The following is a 17,105-nucleotide window of genomic DNA, read 5'->3' as shown; positions in this document are numbered from 1 at the left end:
CACCCCACTCTTCGCCACAATGCAAATATCAGCATGATGAGTGACAAGTAACGTCTTCCTTGTCCTATGAGAACAGTTTTGACTTCTTGGAAGGGTTTTCGGCACTTTTCTCCCAGGTTCGGTGGGCACAGTGTAGAGCAGAGACACTATGCAGCCCCGATCTCCCTGACTCTGTAAGGTGTTGCCATCTGCCTTCAGGACTCTTAGGAGGGGAACGGAGGGTGTGAAGCTTAAGTAAAGGAGCCAAGGCTGAGAGACAGTGCGAGGCTGACGGCAGCACTCTGGCCTGTTCCTATGGGACTGGCCCTAGTGGGGGAGATCATGATGGAAGTGCTCGGTCTCCACATCTGTAAGACGGAATCACATCCTCTGCCTCTAAGAGGTTCCTCAACTCCTGAGAAGTCCTGACAGCCGGCTGAGGGGCTGCACAGGTGTCTGTGATTTTTTTATTCTCTTAAAAGATCCTAGGACTACAATAACCAAGACTAAAAGGGAACTTAGTAGAGGTGTTAAAAGGATAAGAGAGAGAGCAGAGTAATAGCAGCCCACGGGAAATATGATATTAGAATAAACCCCAACAATAACATTGCATAGAGCTGTCAGGAGAGCCTAGTTGGTACATACCGCTATTTGACATTTGAAAAAGATTGTTCTTTTCAAACTTCTTGAATACACTTCCTTTAATTTCAACAAACTGAAATGATAAAAAAGAAATATCACTTTACATTACTAGAGCTTAAAAGACGGACATGCTATATATACAAATTCCTGGAGAAAAGGTAGCCCTTAGAAAAAAAAGATTCCGGCCAGTATGTTACTGTGAAAGTGCTCACGTGACCATAAAAGATCTAAAGATCTCATACTTACATTATTTGACATCATGATCGTAAGCAGTGACTTGTTATGGGAGTTAAAGGCTACGTTGAGAGTCGTTGCTTGAACCATTATCAGGATCGCGTGCAAGACTAGCAGTGAGTGGTGTTCAGGAAAAAAGGAAGTCTAAACTTGCTCTCACGTTACGCTAATAAGGGGGACTATAAAGTTTCGGCAAGTAAATAACAGGGGAAAGATGGTGACGCTTTCTTGATGAGTTTGAGGACTCTTACTGTCTTTGTAGTTTCTCTACTAGCTGTAGTTGATGTATCTTTGACAGGAGATGACACCTGGAACCCTGGTGCAGTGAAGAAATGCACGAGTAAGCCTCTCTGTGCCCCCTACCCACCTCGCTTTGACCACCAGTCCTTCAGATCCTGGCTAGCTCGCTCCTTTCCTGGGTCTCTGACACAACACCTGGGTCTTCGGCATTTAACACGATGCTTGGCAATAGGCCCTCCAAAAGGTTTGCTGAATGAATGGAGCGGACTGCGGCCAATATTGAGAAGAGAGACTTGGGAATGCATAGTCTGGGGTTGGAAGACAGTTTGTAGGGGAGGTGTGTTTGTTTGCATTGCAAACAGGCGCAGAACAGATCCGGGCCTGGTCTCCCCTGCAGTGAAGGAAGCCTTGGTGCTGTGGTCTATTTCCCTCTCTCTCTCTCTCTCTCTCTGTCCTTCTGGCTGTTAAAGTCAGCCAGGAGCAGTGATGCCCCACTGAGGACATAACAAACAAATTAAAATATCTGCATTCTATTTCTTAAAGATTCTATTACCGTTTATGAGAAAGAGAGAAGGGGGAAAACATGGCTCTGTTGCAGACAGGGGCTGAACCTGCGACCTCAGGGTCCTCAGAACTGAAAGCCTGGCGCACAGCCTCTGTCCCGTCTCCCCGCCCTCACATGCATTCTAAACTAAAAAGTCAGTTTGAGTAACTTAGTTTAGAAATGATTTTCCTCCAGAACTTCTAGGGTTTGGGGTCACAAGACAACGTATCTGACATTCGGGTTCTTCTTCCTGTGCTGCTGTTAAAGGTGTGGATGCATTGCAGAATTCTATTCACATTACTTAGGGGACAGTTTGTTTAAGTTACAACAGTAAATGCTTTACTTCATTATACCGGGAAGAAGCCTTTAGACTATCTTTTTTTTTCTTTTATTTATTAGACAGAGACAGTCAGAAATCAAGAGGGAAGGGGGTGATAGAGGAGAGAGACAGAGAGACACCTGCACCCCTGCTTCACCACTCGCAAAGCTTTCCCCCTGCAGGTGGGGACCGGGGGCTCAAATCTGGGTCCTTGCACACTGTAATATGTGTAATACGTGCACTCAACCAGGTGCACCACCACCCGGCCCCCACACTATCTTATCTTAAACTTTCCTTTCTTACAGTCAGTTACACTAAGAATAGTAAGAATAGTACTGTGTTTTTTGTTTTTTTCTTTAAACGAGAGCACTACTCAGCTCTGGTTTAGGGGGATTGAACCTGGGACTTCAAAGCCTCAGGCAAGAGAGTCTTTCTACATAACCATTATGCTATCTCCCTGCAGAATAGTCGTTTTTTTTTTTTTTTAATTTTTAAAATTATATTTACTTATTTATTGGATAGAGACAGCCAGAAACTGAGAGAGAAGGGGAGACAGAGAGCGAGAGAGACACCTCCAGCCCTACTTCACCACTTGTGAAGCTTCCTGCCTGCAGGTGGGGACCAGGGGCTTAAACTTGGGACCTGAAGCACTGTAATGTGTGTACTAAACCCAGTATGCCACCACTTGGCCCCGAGTAGTACTGTTTTTTAGTAGTTCAAAGACTTGTGCATAATAAGTTTTTCAAAAGGAAGCAGACCTTTCACATTCATCATCTCGACGTGCTTTTACACTAAGGAAGAGCTGACCACACCAAATCACGTAGAGTGCATCAAGTAGGGAGTCGGGCGGTAGATAGCAGAGCGGGTTAAGCGCAGGTGGCGCAAAGCTCAAGGACGCGCTCAAGGATCCGGGTTCCAGCCCCTGGCTCCCCATCTGCAGGGGGGTCGCTTCACAGGCAGTGAAGCAGGTCTGCAGGTGTCTGTCTTTCTCTCCCCCTCTCTGTCTTCCTTCTTTTCTCTATTTCTCTCTGTCCTATCCAACAACGACAACAAGGGCAACAAAAGGGAATAAATAAATAAATATTTTTTTAAAAAAGAATATGTGTCAAGTGCTGGACGCCTGGTAATTCTGAAAAGGATACAGACGTAGAGGACGGCCATGAAGAAGTGTGGGATCACCCCAATGTGGGCTCTTTTCCTCTCCTTGGGCTCGGTGGCTGTCCAGTAGAGAGCATCCAGTATATCTTGACCAAATGATGAAAACAGACGATCAGCTACCTAGAGGAGAAAGCCACTGGCAAGGTGTCTACCAACCCTCCACTGAAGCTTGTCGCTGGAATCCAGGGCCAACTCAAACACTGGCGATTCCTTTGGAAGGGAAGCTCCGAATGAGCAAGAATCTCCCCTCCCCTAGTCCATTCCCACCCCCATCCCCCGTCCCCCTCCCCCTGCATTTCTTTTTGTTTGTCTGTTTTTGGTGGTTCAGGACCATCCATGTGCGCATGTGCGTGCTTTTACTGCTCGGGTCAATGCCTTCACTTCAGAGATAGAACTAGACATAGGGGTGTGTGTGTGTGTGCGTGTGTGTAGTTATAGTACTGGGGGTGTGTGTTTGTGTGTGTGTATGTAGTTATAGTACTGAGTGTGCGTGTGTGTGTAGTTACAGTACTGGGCTTCCCCTGGTTCCATGGCTCACAGATAGAACTAGACGAGTGTGTGTGTGTGTGTGTGTGTAGTTATAGTACTGAGTGTGCATGTGTGTGTGTACAGTACTGGGCTTCCCCTGGTTCCATGGCTCGCCTGTATCCTGCTGGTGCTTAAACCCAGGGCGCAGGCACAGCACAGCACTTGCCACCTGCCGAGCCATCTTCTGGTCCCAACTCAGCAGGCTGTGTGACCAGGCCTGAGCAGGAGGGGCTCGGCGAGGGCCTGCTCACCTCAAGCATGTTGTAGATGATGTAGAGCTTGATGACTGACTGCCCCCGGATCAGGTGGTACATCATGGAGTAGTCGACATAGTGCATCATGAAGTAGCAGACGACCAGAATGACACCCTTCAGGATGTCACACACCTGGGCAGGCTGAAGTAGACGTCTGTCCCTGAAACCCACAGTAATGAAAATATGAGTGTCACTCGATGTCCTTGGGACAGATGATCTTCAGTGAGCACACACTAACATGCAAACAGACTAAGAGTCAGGCTGATCTTTGAAAACAGGAATGAGGAACGTCCAGCCCACAGGCCACAGAAGACCCTTGAAGGCCTTGCCAAGGCAACCATGGCCGTTTTCATAGCCACATCCAGTGATGATTCTTTTTTTCTTTATTGGGGGGGATTAGTGACTTACAGTCAACAGTAAATGTATTTTACTGTTTGTACATGTGTAACATTTCTCAGTTTTCCACATAACAATCTAGCCCCTGACTCCTAGGTCCTCCTTTGCCCTGAGCGTACCTCCCTCTCCCCCATGCCCCAAACACACACACACCTCAGACAGTCTTTTACTGTGGTGCAATATACCAACAAGTGCTATCAAGTTATCAAGTTATCAACTTGATAATTTTTTAAATTATATTTATTCATTTATTTTCTCTTTTGTTGCCCTTGTTTATTGTAGTTATTATTGCTGCTGTTGTTGTCATTGTTGCTGGATAGGACAGAGTGAAATGGAGAGAGGAGGGGAAGACAGAGAGGGGGAGAGAAAGACAGACACCTGCAGACCTGCTTCAATGCCTGTGAAACGACTCCCTAGAAGGTGGGCAGCCGGGGGCTTGAACCGGGATCCTTACGCTGGTCCTCGCACTTCGCACCATGTGCGTTTAACCCACTGCACTACTGCCCGACTCCCAACTTGATAATTTTGTATGGCCTGTGAATGAAGTTACAAACATCCAAATGGTCCTTGGCAGAAAAAACAAAAAAGTTCCCCAGTGCCGTTTCAAATGCTTCAAATGAAGGAAGGAAGGAGAATGGTTAAATCACCTGACTCAGACTGTAAACCAGAATTAGCAACAGCGGTGGGCAATCTTCACAAGTGAACAGAGGGCAGTGCTCTGCTGAGAGAGGGCTTCAAACCAGTGGCTCGCTCTCCACGATGACGGAGCCCTTTAACCGTGCCAGGAAGCCCTGTAGCCTGCAGGGTCAGCCCCTTTACAAACGGTGAGATCTACACACACGCCGCTGTACTGTGTGCCTCTCCTCTAACAGCACAGTGGATTTTCCCGTCTTGGTTCTAAAGAACTCACGTTTCAACAGCAGTGCACTGTCCTGGTGTGGATACACCGCAGTCCACGCCATGCCACACCATACGACAGACTCCTGCTTGTTTGCAGCCACCGACTTGGATGCAGTGGACATGGCATGTCTCACGGGTGAAAGTACATATGATTCTTAACGCTGGGGTGTAAAGGCTATGCTTACTTGACCTTTTGATAAAAGCTGTTATGGATACCTCCACTAGAATCTGTTAGTTTCGTTAGAACCTCGCAGGCACTCACATTGCCACTAAAAACAAACAACAAAAGTCCATGTGTGTCAGTTTACTGCCCATCAGTAAAAAACGATTTCCAGTGCAGTTTCAAAGTCAACTGCTCTTACTTGAAGGCTGACATCATCTTCATATAATTCATGTCATTTGTATTTCCTGTGAGTTCTGTCCTTTCCCTTCCTTACTGGTCTGCATGAAAGCTTATTTATTTATTCCATTGCTATTCCCCCATGAAATAAGTAAACAAGAAAAAAAAAGGGTGAAGAAATTGGTATTACCAAACACTGGAAATACACAGCCCCAAATAACATAGAACCACATATATGAGCCAACATGACTGGTGAACATTTAAAAAAATCTCTCATGAGTGGCTGACATTTCATTGTGTCTTATCAAAGATTAAATCGGATCGCAGAGAACACACAGCAGAAACACTTTATGCTACAGCGCACAGTTACTACACAGCAGGAACTGTTCCAGGCGCTTTGCACAGTCATTTTCATTTGTGGAATCATCTTCAGAGGAAAATACTGTCACCAATCCGACTCGGCGTCAGAGACCCAGAGCGCTCAAGAGCAAGGTGCTGCCTTGTCGCACAGTCAGGAAGCCGGAGCAGGGGTGGAACAGCCTGGTCAGGCTGGGCGCATGCTTCTAAGCCACGTACATTCTCGACTTTCCTTCAGGAGGACTTTTAAACTGAGGGAGCCAGTGACCCTTCATAATGATTGAGTACTGTCTGACTCACTAATGTACTGTCATAATCATTTGGAGAAACCAGTGCGCTTAGGAAACACATACACTTATGACTTTTGCATCTCAGAAAAGGAAACAAAACAAGCAAAAAACAAACAAACAAACAAAAAACCACAGGACTATGTATTATGGGATCCACTGATTTCTGTACTGTCTGCTCTGTTGAAAATCTTCTATGGCTAAAAAAAAAATATTGGCTGCAACAGAGATATCTCTAAATATAGAAGAAATGAAGCAGAACTGTTAAAGAACACGGGTTCTGGTTTCATATAAAGGTTCCTGCTAATGAAAAAAAGAGTTGAAACAAGTGTGGTCTGGGAGGTGGTGCAGTGGATAAAGCAACGGACTCTCAAGCATGAAGTTCTGAGTTCAGACCCCAGCAGCACATGTACCAGAGTGATGTCTGGTTCGTTCTCTCTCTTCTCCTATCTTTCTCATTAATAAATGAATAAAATCTTAAAAAAAAAAAAGTTGAAACAATAAATTTCTCTAAGGAGGTTTTTTCTTTCTTTTTTTTCTTCCTTTGCCTCCAGGATTATTGCTGGGACTTAGTGCCTGCACTGCTCCTGGAGGTCATTTTTCCCATTTTGTTGCCCTTCTTTGTCATATGCTTTACATTGTTTTGTTCTAGCCCTCCCCCGCCAAGAGAATTGGATCAGTCCAGTTAATTTCGCGGGCCGCTTGGCCCCGCCCCAAGGAACCCCGAGAGAGGGTTCCTGAGTTCGAGAGTGCCAGAGTTTCAGAGGGTTCCCCAGTACGAGAGTTCCAGAGTTCCAGAGTTGGAGAGTTCCCGAGTTACAGAGTAAGAGGGAGTGCTTGTGCCGCCACAAAGAGACAGCAGAGTTCTGTTTGGTGATTAGTTTGTCTTAGTTTGTGAATCATTCCTGAATAAAGAAATACAGCTTCCCTGCCCAGCCGTTGTCTCCGCGTCTCTTCACCACCGCGAAGCCAACCCGGCCAGCAAGAGCCGTCCGAATTTTAACAACACTTCTTGTTGTTGGATAGGACAGAGAGAAACTGAGAGGGGAGGGAAAGACGGGGGATGGGCAGAAAGGGATAGAAACTCACAGACCTGCTTCACCACCTGTGAAGTGACCCTCCTGCAGGTGGAGAGTTGGGGGTTCGAACCAGGATCCTCACTCCCATCCTTGGCATTTCATACCACGTGTGCTTAACCTGCTACGCTACCACCTGGTCCTCTCTAAGGAGGCTTTTTAAAATTTTTGTTAACACAGAAACAGAAAAGGCTTGAACCTATCTCTCTCTCTCTCTCTCTCTCTCTCACACACACACACACACACACACACACACACACACACACACGGCAAGACAGCACACTAACTTTTTTTCTTTTAACTTTATTTTTGATAGAAAAGAGAGAAACTGAGAGGGAGGGAGAGACAGGCAGACACCTACAGTCCTGCTTCACCACTCATGAAGCATCCTCCCTGCAGGTGGGGCCTGGGGAATTGAACCTGAGTCCTTGTGCACTTAACCAGGTGCGCCACCACCCGGCCCCTCCAGGCAGCGTGTAAAAGCTGTGTATGTGCATCAGAGTCAGGAAGACTGAACCTCAGAGTAAGTTCAACTGGTTAAAACAGCTTGAGTGAGTCCCAGAGCTTGTCTCTGCTCTGCCAGGATATTTTTAGATGACAATTGGTAAGCACACCTAACTCTGTAAGAAGCTTATCTGCAGCCCTGCCAATCAGCTCTGATTGGCTTTTGAATAATACTTTCAGGTCGATGTTCTTCCTTATAGAGCTCACAAACTGGTAGGGTAGTTCATTTTGCAAATGTTGAAAATCCCCCGAGACTTAAGATATGTATAACAAGTAGAGGAGAGCTGCTGGATAAAATGAGAAACCCCACTGAGGTGATTTGTGGGCTTGCCTGTGACTTATCTATTGCCAAGCAAATAGAACTAAACAAGAGATTCAGTGGGAGTTAAATATTGTTGAATGGCATCGCTCCTCCTGAAACCAAATTTGTGACATTTCTAAACGTCATTTTTTTTTTTTTTTTTTTTTTACTCCTGTCAAGTGTCTCACTGGATTTGCAGGCTCACCGATCCAAACGTCCCGGCTGTTTCTAAGGACTCAGAGTTTATGGGAACAGAAGGTGCAGGCAGACAAAGATGATCAAGTCTAAGAAGCTTTCTCTCTCCTGCTGCAGCAGAGGAAAAAATGCTGACAAAGAGTAAGGCAACAGCTGGCGGCAGGTGGAAAGAAAGGAAACCCGGGCGAGAGAGGCGGGGAGCCTGGGCTGCGGGGTCAGCAAACTGGGGACGGTGGTGGACGAGGTGGGCCTAGAACACACAGCGCTCTCTCTCTCTCTCTGATTCTTAAGGGTTTGCCAGCATAATGAGAAGAAGAAGGAGATAAGCACCACTGAAATAAAGATGCGAGACAATCAAGTTTCTGGATATATCTATATATGTATTCCCTTTATAATCCTAAAGTGGATTCAAATAAAGTATTGAGATTAAGATGCTTTCTTCAGGAGAAATAGGAATATTTTAATTTCAGTTTCCCTGACATAACAAGAAAATGCTAAGTACGAAATGCTGAAACCACGCTCTGTAGAACCTGTCATTGGCATTAAAATAGTTTGAACTACACCAAGAAAATGAACTGGCTCTGTGAAGCTTTGCTGAGTGATGATGATTCTGCACAGTGCTGACTCACTGCTAGGAGAGGCAGTGAGCCTGGCTGCCTGCCGTGGTATCAGAGACAGGGTAGCGGCCGCTTGTCTACACCAACACGTGCAGTTAAAGGGGGTTGTACCGAGTGACTTCATGTCAGGTGAGCCGTGGACTAAACCTCAGACCAACGGAACTAGGGGAACTACGTTTCCTTCTGTCTGTGCCTGTCCTGAGATGGTGGTGTCTGCCTGTGCTGCCTTCCACTCCTGCAGTGATGCCAACTTGGTCCAGAGAAGGGAAAATGAGGGTTTACTCACAACAAGTCCCTGTGACACCACATTCCATCCTATTAAGGGAGTGAAAGTGTTCCTCCCTTCGGTCTGATTCACGAGACAGAACGAGAGAGAGAAGGCTGTAACGGTGCTACGTTACTATGAGCGCACGGGGAGGAAATGGACAACAAAAGCTGATGTCACTGCGGCTCGGCTCTCCCCTCCCGAGAGACCAGTGACAGCTTTCTCCAACCAGCTGCTAGACCAGCCTTGGGAAGGGAAAGTAAGAGGCTGGTGACCCCAGAGAGTGACCCGGAGCCTTCATTCGCTGTGAGCTGGAGGACTGGCAGTTTTGGCCTGGGGCAAACCTAAGGGCTCTGTCTAGACAGAGATGACTCTAGTCATTTTAGACAGAACTATCTTGAAGGAGGTCAGATGTATAGAGGAAACCCAGAAAGCTAAACTCTTCGTGCATTTGGAAATTTGTAGTTGTTCTGGAAGACCCTGATGTTCCCTGCGGGGTGAGCTCTCAGAAGAAAAGGCCACTGTTGGCTCGGACACAAAATCGCAGTCAGTCTCTAGAGTTATGTCCAAAACTGGGGTGCGGGGCCGTGAAACATGCTTGCGCATTTGCTCTGACACTTAGCACTTGCTGCTTATTATACCTTCTCCCCACTTACCACTGTCCACAATGCTTCACTAAGTTTTTTGAAAAACCACTATCAGTTCTTGGCACCAGAAAGTATCATTCTTCTCTCTAAGTGCCTTCAACTTTTTCATCAAATGCGCCTGAGGATTCTAAGACAGAAATACCGTCATGAGTCTTAGGTGGAAAGAGAAGACACAAAGATGCCAGGCACACTAAAAACACATGCCTGTCTTCTTTATTTACATTACAAAGCCTGGGAAAAGGTTTGGTATATTTTAGCACAATACACAATTGCCTCTTTTTTGATATTTTTATTTATTTATTTATTATTGGATAGAGACAGAGAGAAATTGAGACAGGAGGAGGGGATGGAAAGGGAGACAGAGAGACACCTGCAACCGTGCTTCATCACTTGTGAAGCTTTCCCCCTGCAGGTGGGGACCAGGGGCTCAAACCTGGATCCTTGTGCACTGTAACATGAGCACTTAACCAGACTGCCACTACCTGCCCCCCCCACACTAATATAATGTATCAACAATTAATTCTGATTTCAGTGTCTTTATCATTAAAAATTATCCTAAGAAGTTTCTCAGTTCTTTCAAAATGTGTGTGTGTGAGAGAGAGAGAGAGAGAGAGAGAGAGGCGGAGTTGAGTTTACTTATCTACTTTAAAAAAAGCTGGATAGGTGTAATTATTTTTAGTCTGCAACTATTACTCATGGGTAAAGACTTTCCAACAGTTTAATTCAGAGCTGGTCAATGGCTCACCTAGTAGTGCAAATTTTACCATCTAGGAGAATGGACTGAGCCAGCCCCCAGTCCCATGGACTCTCCCTTTCTCTGTCTGTCTCTATCTAAACTTAAAAGGAGAAATATACTGGGAGCAGTGCAATTGCACAAACCAAAAAAAAAAAAAAAAAGAGCTAGTTCATCAGTAACAGCTCCCAGCAAAGTATTTTTTAGATTATAAAGACGGATGTGAACTTATTGGGCCTGAGACGCTCTTTGCAGACAGCGCAAATATGACTAGCAGATCCATAAATTGTCATGACAATATCTCAAAAATCAATTACACTTTTAACAGGGGAAGAGTTGGGGAATGGCTCTCCTGTGCTACAATCAGGAAGGCTGGATTCCTTAATGGGATAGACAGTCTCCCCCAGCCCCTCCCTGGGTGAACACGGTCAGTGCTGGCAACAGGTAAGTAAAAACAATGGCAGGTTTGCAGATTTAGGAGTGAGCTCAAAGAACATGTTCCGAAGCAGAAAAGCCGGGAGCTTTCAAAAGCTTCTGGGGGGGGGGGGGGGGCGCACCAGACAGCCCTCCACACAAAGGGAAGACTAGATCCCACATGGGGCTAGAGAGCAATGCGATGCGATCGGTCGATCACCCCACTACTGAGACGGAAACCAGCAGCGCCAGGCTATAAACGGTCACCGTTTCCATGTCAGCATCTCCACCACTTTGACAAGTGTTCTCACCCCCAACCCTTTTTTTTTCTTGCATAATTTCAAGGAACAAAGAGACTAGGAAGAAATATCTTAGAAAACAAAACGGAAAGATAAGAAACCATAAAAAGAGAAAACTGGGAAAAGGATGAAATCGCCTTCTTTTGCGGATCTCTATTTTTTTCTTCTAACCCCTTGAAAGCATTCAGTCAAGCTGAGGGAAAGAGCACCCTTGCTTGCTGAAAAGAAAATCTGGGGGGGGGGGGGGTCGGGCGGTAGCGCAGCTGGTTAAGCGCACGTGGCACGAAGCGCAATTTCGGTTGTATGTTATGGTGACATATGAAGATTACCTTTGTGTGTTCAAATGTACCTTAGAAAGATCTAACCGGGGTTGGCTCTGACCGCTGGCGATAAGCAAATGGGAAAAGAGAACCGAAGAGGCCCCGCCCATTCTGCTGCTGCCTCTCTTCTAGTTTTCCAGCAAACACAGCAAGACATCTGCACCCCACCCGGCGTCCTGCTCCCTCGAGCGGCAGAGCTTGCCATGCCTGGACTGCCAGATGGTCTCCAAATGAGAGTCTGACAATGAGGCCCCAGGGAACACTGGCACAGTCGTCACTGTCATTCAGTGATGTCCACGCGTACGTGTGCTAACGCCCCCGAGGAAGGAAGCACTCCAAGAGGGAGAGAGATTTCAGGCTAGGGAGCCTCTTAACATTTCAGCTCAAGAGCCAAACAGAACACGACCACGTCTTTGAAAACCAATTATTTAAAGGCGGCTAGAACACACAGTTGCTTTACCCTCTTGATTCCATTAAAAATAAATAAATAAATCATCAGGCTCAAAGCACTGGTGTGACTATCCGTCCCTAGAATGTCTCAGTTATTTTAAAGATTTACTTATTAGTGAGATTTATTATTAGATTTATTATTAGAAAGGAGGCACAGAGAGAACCAGAGCATCACTCTGGCACATGGGATGCCAGCCTTCAGACTCGGGACCTCCTGCGTGAGCATCCAACACTTTATATTCACGGCACCTCCTCCCAGATCGCAGATCAAAAGGCCTTAGTTACTCCAATGTGTGGTGCTTGCACCAGACTTACTTAAAGCGTTCACTGTGTCCATCCTTGTTTGGCCGTCGCACGTGAAAATTTGTATCTAGTAGTGTTTCATTATCATTTTTTAAATCATTTTTTTTTCATTCTGAAAAGATGACTAAAATAACCACAATCTTGTAATGATGATAAAATCATTACAAATCTTCCCATAATGATAAAAGAAAAAAGAAGTCCAGGGTGCAGGAGATGGCCCAGTGAATGGGGCAATGGATTCTGAAGTATGAGGCTCTGGGTTCTGTCCCCAGCATCACAGGAGCCAGGAAGGCGGTCTGCCTGAGACAACTTTCCTAAGTAATAAATAAATCTTTATTGTGAACAAAAAAATAAAGTCTATGAAGTTAGTCTTTACAAGTGGTAAAATACTCTGCTACACATGCCTTTTAAAAGTTTGCCTACTGGTACCGCAGCGGGTTAAGTGCACATGGCGCAAAGTGCAAGGACCGGCATAAGGATCCCGGTTCAAGCCCCCGGCTCCCCACCTGCAGGGGAGTTGCTTTGCAAGCAGTGTAGCAGGTCTGCGGGTATCTGTCTTTCTCTTCCCCTCTTTGTCTTCCCCTCCTCTCTATTTCTCTCTGTCCTGTCCAACAACGACGACATCAGTAACAACCACAATAATAACTACAACAATAAAACAAGGGCAACAAAAGGGAATAAATCAGTGAATATTAATAAAAAAATATTTAAAAAACTTTGCCTATTGAAAAAAAAAATGACCCAGGAACATAATGGATGCCCATGAACATTACAAAGCTGACAGCTCAATACCTCATGAACTTCTCCCACATGGTTGACTTGTAATTAGCACAACAGGCAGCACAATCACCCTGCACCTGCAGCCAGGTGTTATAAAGCAGCACAAAGATGACCTGACTTAATTCTTGTAACTGTCTTATTCCATGCAATCCAACAAAAGAATTTTTCACCACAGGATCGTCACTGATCATTAAATGCTTCCAACTCATACTGCAAACATTTTTTCTTTAACACCAGGGTTCATTCTTCCAAGGATTAAAAGTATTTTAAAGCATTATTCAAAGCTTACTTAGTAGTACGCACTCACTTATTACTTTAAAAGGGAATCACCCATGGTTAAAACACTCCCTAAAATCCTGTCTGTTGGGCTGGGGAGACAGCATAATGGTTCTGAAAAAGACTTTCCTGCCTGAAGCACTGAGATCCCAGGTTCAATCTCCAGCACCAACACAAGCCAGAGCTGAGCAGTGTTCTTGTCTGTCTGTCTCTCTCTATTTCAATCAATCAATCTAGCTAGCTCTGTCACTAAAATAATAAATATTTCAAAAATTCTATATATTAAGCATTACTTTTATTTATTCATTTTTAAAATTTATTTATTTACTTTCTCTTCTGTTGCCTTTTTTTTTTTTTAATTTATTTTATTTATTTATTCCCTTTTGTTGCCCTTGTTTTTTTATTGTTGTTGTCGTTGTTGGATAGGACAGAGAGAAATGGAGAGAGGAGGGGAAGACAGAGAGGAGGAGAGAAAGATAGACACCTGCAGACCTGCTTCACCGCCTGTGAAGCGACTCCCCTGCAGGTGGGGAGCCGGGGTTCGAACCGGGATCCTTATGCCGGTCCTTGTGCTTTGCGCCACCTGCACTTAACCCACTGCGCTACAGCCCGACTCCCGCCTTTATTTTTTATTGTTGTAGTTATTATTGTTGTAGTTACATATTATTATTATTGTCATTGTTGGATAGGACAGAGAGAAATGGAGAGAGGAGGGGAAGACAGGAGGAAAGAAAGACAGACACCTGCAGACCTGCTTCACCGCCTGTGAAGCGACTCCCCTGCATGTGGGGAGCCGGGGGCTGAACCGGGATCCTTATTCCCGTCCTTGTGCTTTGCGCCATGTGTGCTTAACCCGTAGCACTACCACGCGACTCCCTGAGCATTACTTTTATAACTTAGTTTCCATGGTTCGGTTACTGATATCAGTTTTGTTAATGTACGGAACATGGCTGAGTCAGCTCATCGCACAGCTAAATGACATTCAGCATATAATTGTCTAATTAGCATTTTCATAGTTTTCAGGAATGTAATGTACTTACAACAGTGATACGTGCTAGCTGTAGCCTGGAGGGCCCCGGAAATAACACAGTGGACACACAATAGAACTTCATGACTGAAATCCACAGGGTCCCAGGTTCAGTTCCCAGTACAACTCTAAACCAGAGCTGAACCATTGAGCTATGCTCTGCTCAGGTAAAAACAAAACAAGTAACAAAATCGAGTGGACAAGACAGTTCACTTTGGAACAGACCTGACCTGCCACGCGGGTGACCTAGACTCGAGCCTGGGCCCTCCCGCACTGGGAAGCTTTGGTGCTGTTGTGTCTTTCCCTTTCTGTCTGTCTCTCTTGCTATCTGGAAAAAAAGAAAAAGAATCGTCAGCCTGGAGTGGTAAAGACAAAAGCAAACAGATACACAAGTACCTCCAAAACCCATTAAATGTGACACACTCGAGCAAAGGAGCCCCCTAGTTCTAACCTGGAGATGAGGAAGCACGGAGAGCCACACCCCTCAACAGCTGTTAGGGTGGAACGAACTGAAAACAATCCAAAGAGAGTTTTCAGCTTGTGTGGCAATGAGAAAGAAAGAAACCAACCAGCCAGCCCACCCACCCACTCCAGCATGCAGCCGCTAACTTGCGCAGAGTTCCGGGCAGGCTGGGCTCTGCCCACACAGCGAGAAGGGCTCCCTGCCTGGGAAGGACTTCACACTGGTTGTGGACTTCTCCTACCATTCTTAGCGTTCTGCTTCCGCTAGGTGCTAGTGTCATTTTAAGGTTCTGTCGTGTTTTTTGCTTTTTTTTTTTTTGGATAGGACAGAGAGAAATCAAAAGAGAAGGGGAAGACAGAGAGGAGAGGAAGACACCTGCAGACCTGCTTCATTGCCTGCGAAGCGACCCCCCTGTAGGCGGGGAGCTGGGGGTCTTGAACTGGGATCCTTACGCTTCGCGCCATGTGCGCTTGTTGTTGAGCTTTGGTAGGTAGTATCTGGGGGCAGGGGATGTTCCAAATGCTTCCTGAAGAAATTAATATGACTTTTGGCATGCCCAGGAGAGAACCTGTTACCATGGGTTCAAGAGCCTGGTCCCCACCTGCAGGAGGGACGCTTAATAAGCAGTAGAGCAGTGCTGCACGTGTCTCTCTCTCCCTCTCATCCCAACCCCCTTAATTTCTCTCTTTATAAAAAGAAAAAAAAAAAAGGCTGCCAGGAGCTGTGGATTTGCCGTGGAGGCATCAAGTTCCAGTCATCATCTTGGTGGCCATTAAAAAGAAAACTAATCTAACTACTTCTTTGCTTTAGGCCACTCTAGCCAATGAACGATTTCTTGGGAACATTCTATTTGGGAGGAGGGGAACTGAGATAACACTCATTAAAAAGGTAAATAAATAGTGGGAGTCGAAGTGCACGTGCGTGGTGCAAAGCGCAAGGACCGGCATAAGGATCCTGGTTCGAGCCCCCGGCTCCCTACCTGCAGGGGAGTCGCTTCACAGGTGGTGAAGCAGGTCTGCAGGTGTCTGTTTTTCTCTCCCCCGTCTCTGTCTTCCCCTCCTCTCTCCATTTCTCTCTTTCCTAACCAACAATGACGACATCAACACCATCAATAATAACTACAACAATAATAACAACAACAACAATAAATAAAGGGCAACATAAAGGAAAAATAAATATAAAAAAAAAAAGGTAAATAGTCTTAAGCCAAAAACCGTGAACGAAACTACGAATCATCTCTATCCTCCAAAGCCTACCTGATTACTCAGCGTAACAGCTGCAGGGAGGAAAAGCAACTCGAAGATTTAAAATGGTGGGCGACCTCCAACTTACCGTAAGCCATAGCACGGCAGTGTGAAGAGCCGGGACAGAGCCAGGCAGACTCTGAGAGGGAGCAGGGTGAACACGTAGAGGAAGGCGTCCAGGCACAGGAAGATCCCAAAGAACATGAGCTGCACATTGAAGGGAGAGAAGACAGGGTCAGTTTCACACTGCCTCACGGAGAGGAGCACCGCCAGAGGCACAGGAGTCCCCGAACTTGCGGGAGACCCACTGCCCATCGTCCCTTGGTGGGGGGGATGATGAGTCGGCAGTTCTACTTGGTGACAGGAGCCGTATTTTCACGAAAGCCCTTTTCCCAAAGGGGGGGTGTGTGGCACTGAGCCTCCTGGACTCTCTTGCTCCCCCTTCCCTTGATGTCTCCTCTCTCTCTGTCTCTCTCTCTCTCTCTCTTCTCCTGTCTTGACCCGAGCACTCCAAAGGGTGAGTGTGGGTTTTTCTCTTGAAACCGCCCCGTTTTTTCCACCCACAGAAGGCAGTTGCTCAGAAGGCAGTTGGCCCCCTAGCCACAGCTACGCAACGTCGACTTGGTAGGCCTCACTGAAAGCCTTTCAGAGACAGCTTCTTTCCTTCGTTTCCCTGTTGCTGCCACCTGCTCATCACAGAGGAACACGGATGAGAGAGACTGGAGGACATTTTGACTTGACATGTTTATGCTAGAAACAGGCGAGGCGATTATCATCATGACACAGTCTGCAGCTCCGCTTCAAGGCCCCTGTTCTTACCTGGAGGAGTAGCTCCTGCATGCCTCTCTTTCACTCTCCTGTATATGCACCATGTCCTTTATTTTTTTTTTTTTGGTAGTTACAATTACACCATGCATACTGGAATTCTGTCACTCTCTTCCCATCTCCCCATTTTTTTTTTTCTTCTCCTTTCCTAACCTGGCTTTCCAGGCTCACCTCACCCTATCCAGCCT

At 46.0% G+C, this 17,105-nt stretch overlaps 1 protein-coding gene across 3 annotated transcripts in view; it reads right to left on the bottom strand.

The window, feature by feature from the left end:
* The window catches only part of TAPT1 (transmembrane anterior posterior transformation 1), a 58,990-nt gene that overhangs the window by 17,051 nt on the left and 24,834 nt on the right, over positions 1-17,105 (bottom strand). For all 3 annotated transcript variants that reach the window (XM_060188298.1, XM_060188299.1, XM_060188301.1), the window contains exons 3-7: positions 16,181-16,299; positions 3,896-4,058; positions 3,101-3,236; positions 868-965; positions 625-694 (exon numbers count right to left, since the gene is read on the bottom strand). In XM_060188298.1, the coding sequence (XP_060044281.1) occupies positions 625-694; positions 868-965; positions 3,101-3,236; positions 3,896-4,058; positions 16,181-16,299 (586 nt within the window). The remainder of the gene's footprint in view (positions 1-624; positions 695-867; positions 966-3,100; positions 3,237-3,895; positions 4,059-16,180; positions 16,300-17,105) is intronic.

Source organism: Erinaceus europaeus, chromosome 3 (assembly GCF_950295315.1).
Source record: "Erinaceus europaeus chromosome 3, mEriEur2.1, whole genome shotgun sequence".
Taxonomy (NCBI): Eukaryota; Metazoa; Chordata; class Mammalia; order Eulipotyphla; family Erinaceidae; genus Erinaceus; species Erinaceus europaeus.
Note: the sequence above shows the minus strand (reverse complement) of the source record. Positions and strands in the feature narration are given on the sequence as shown.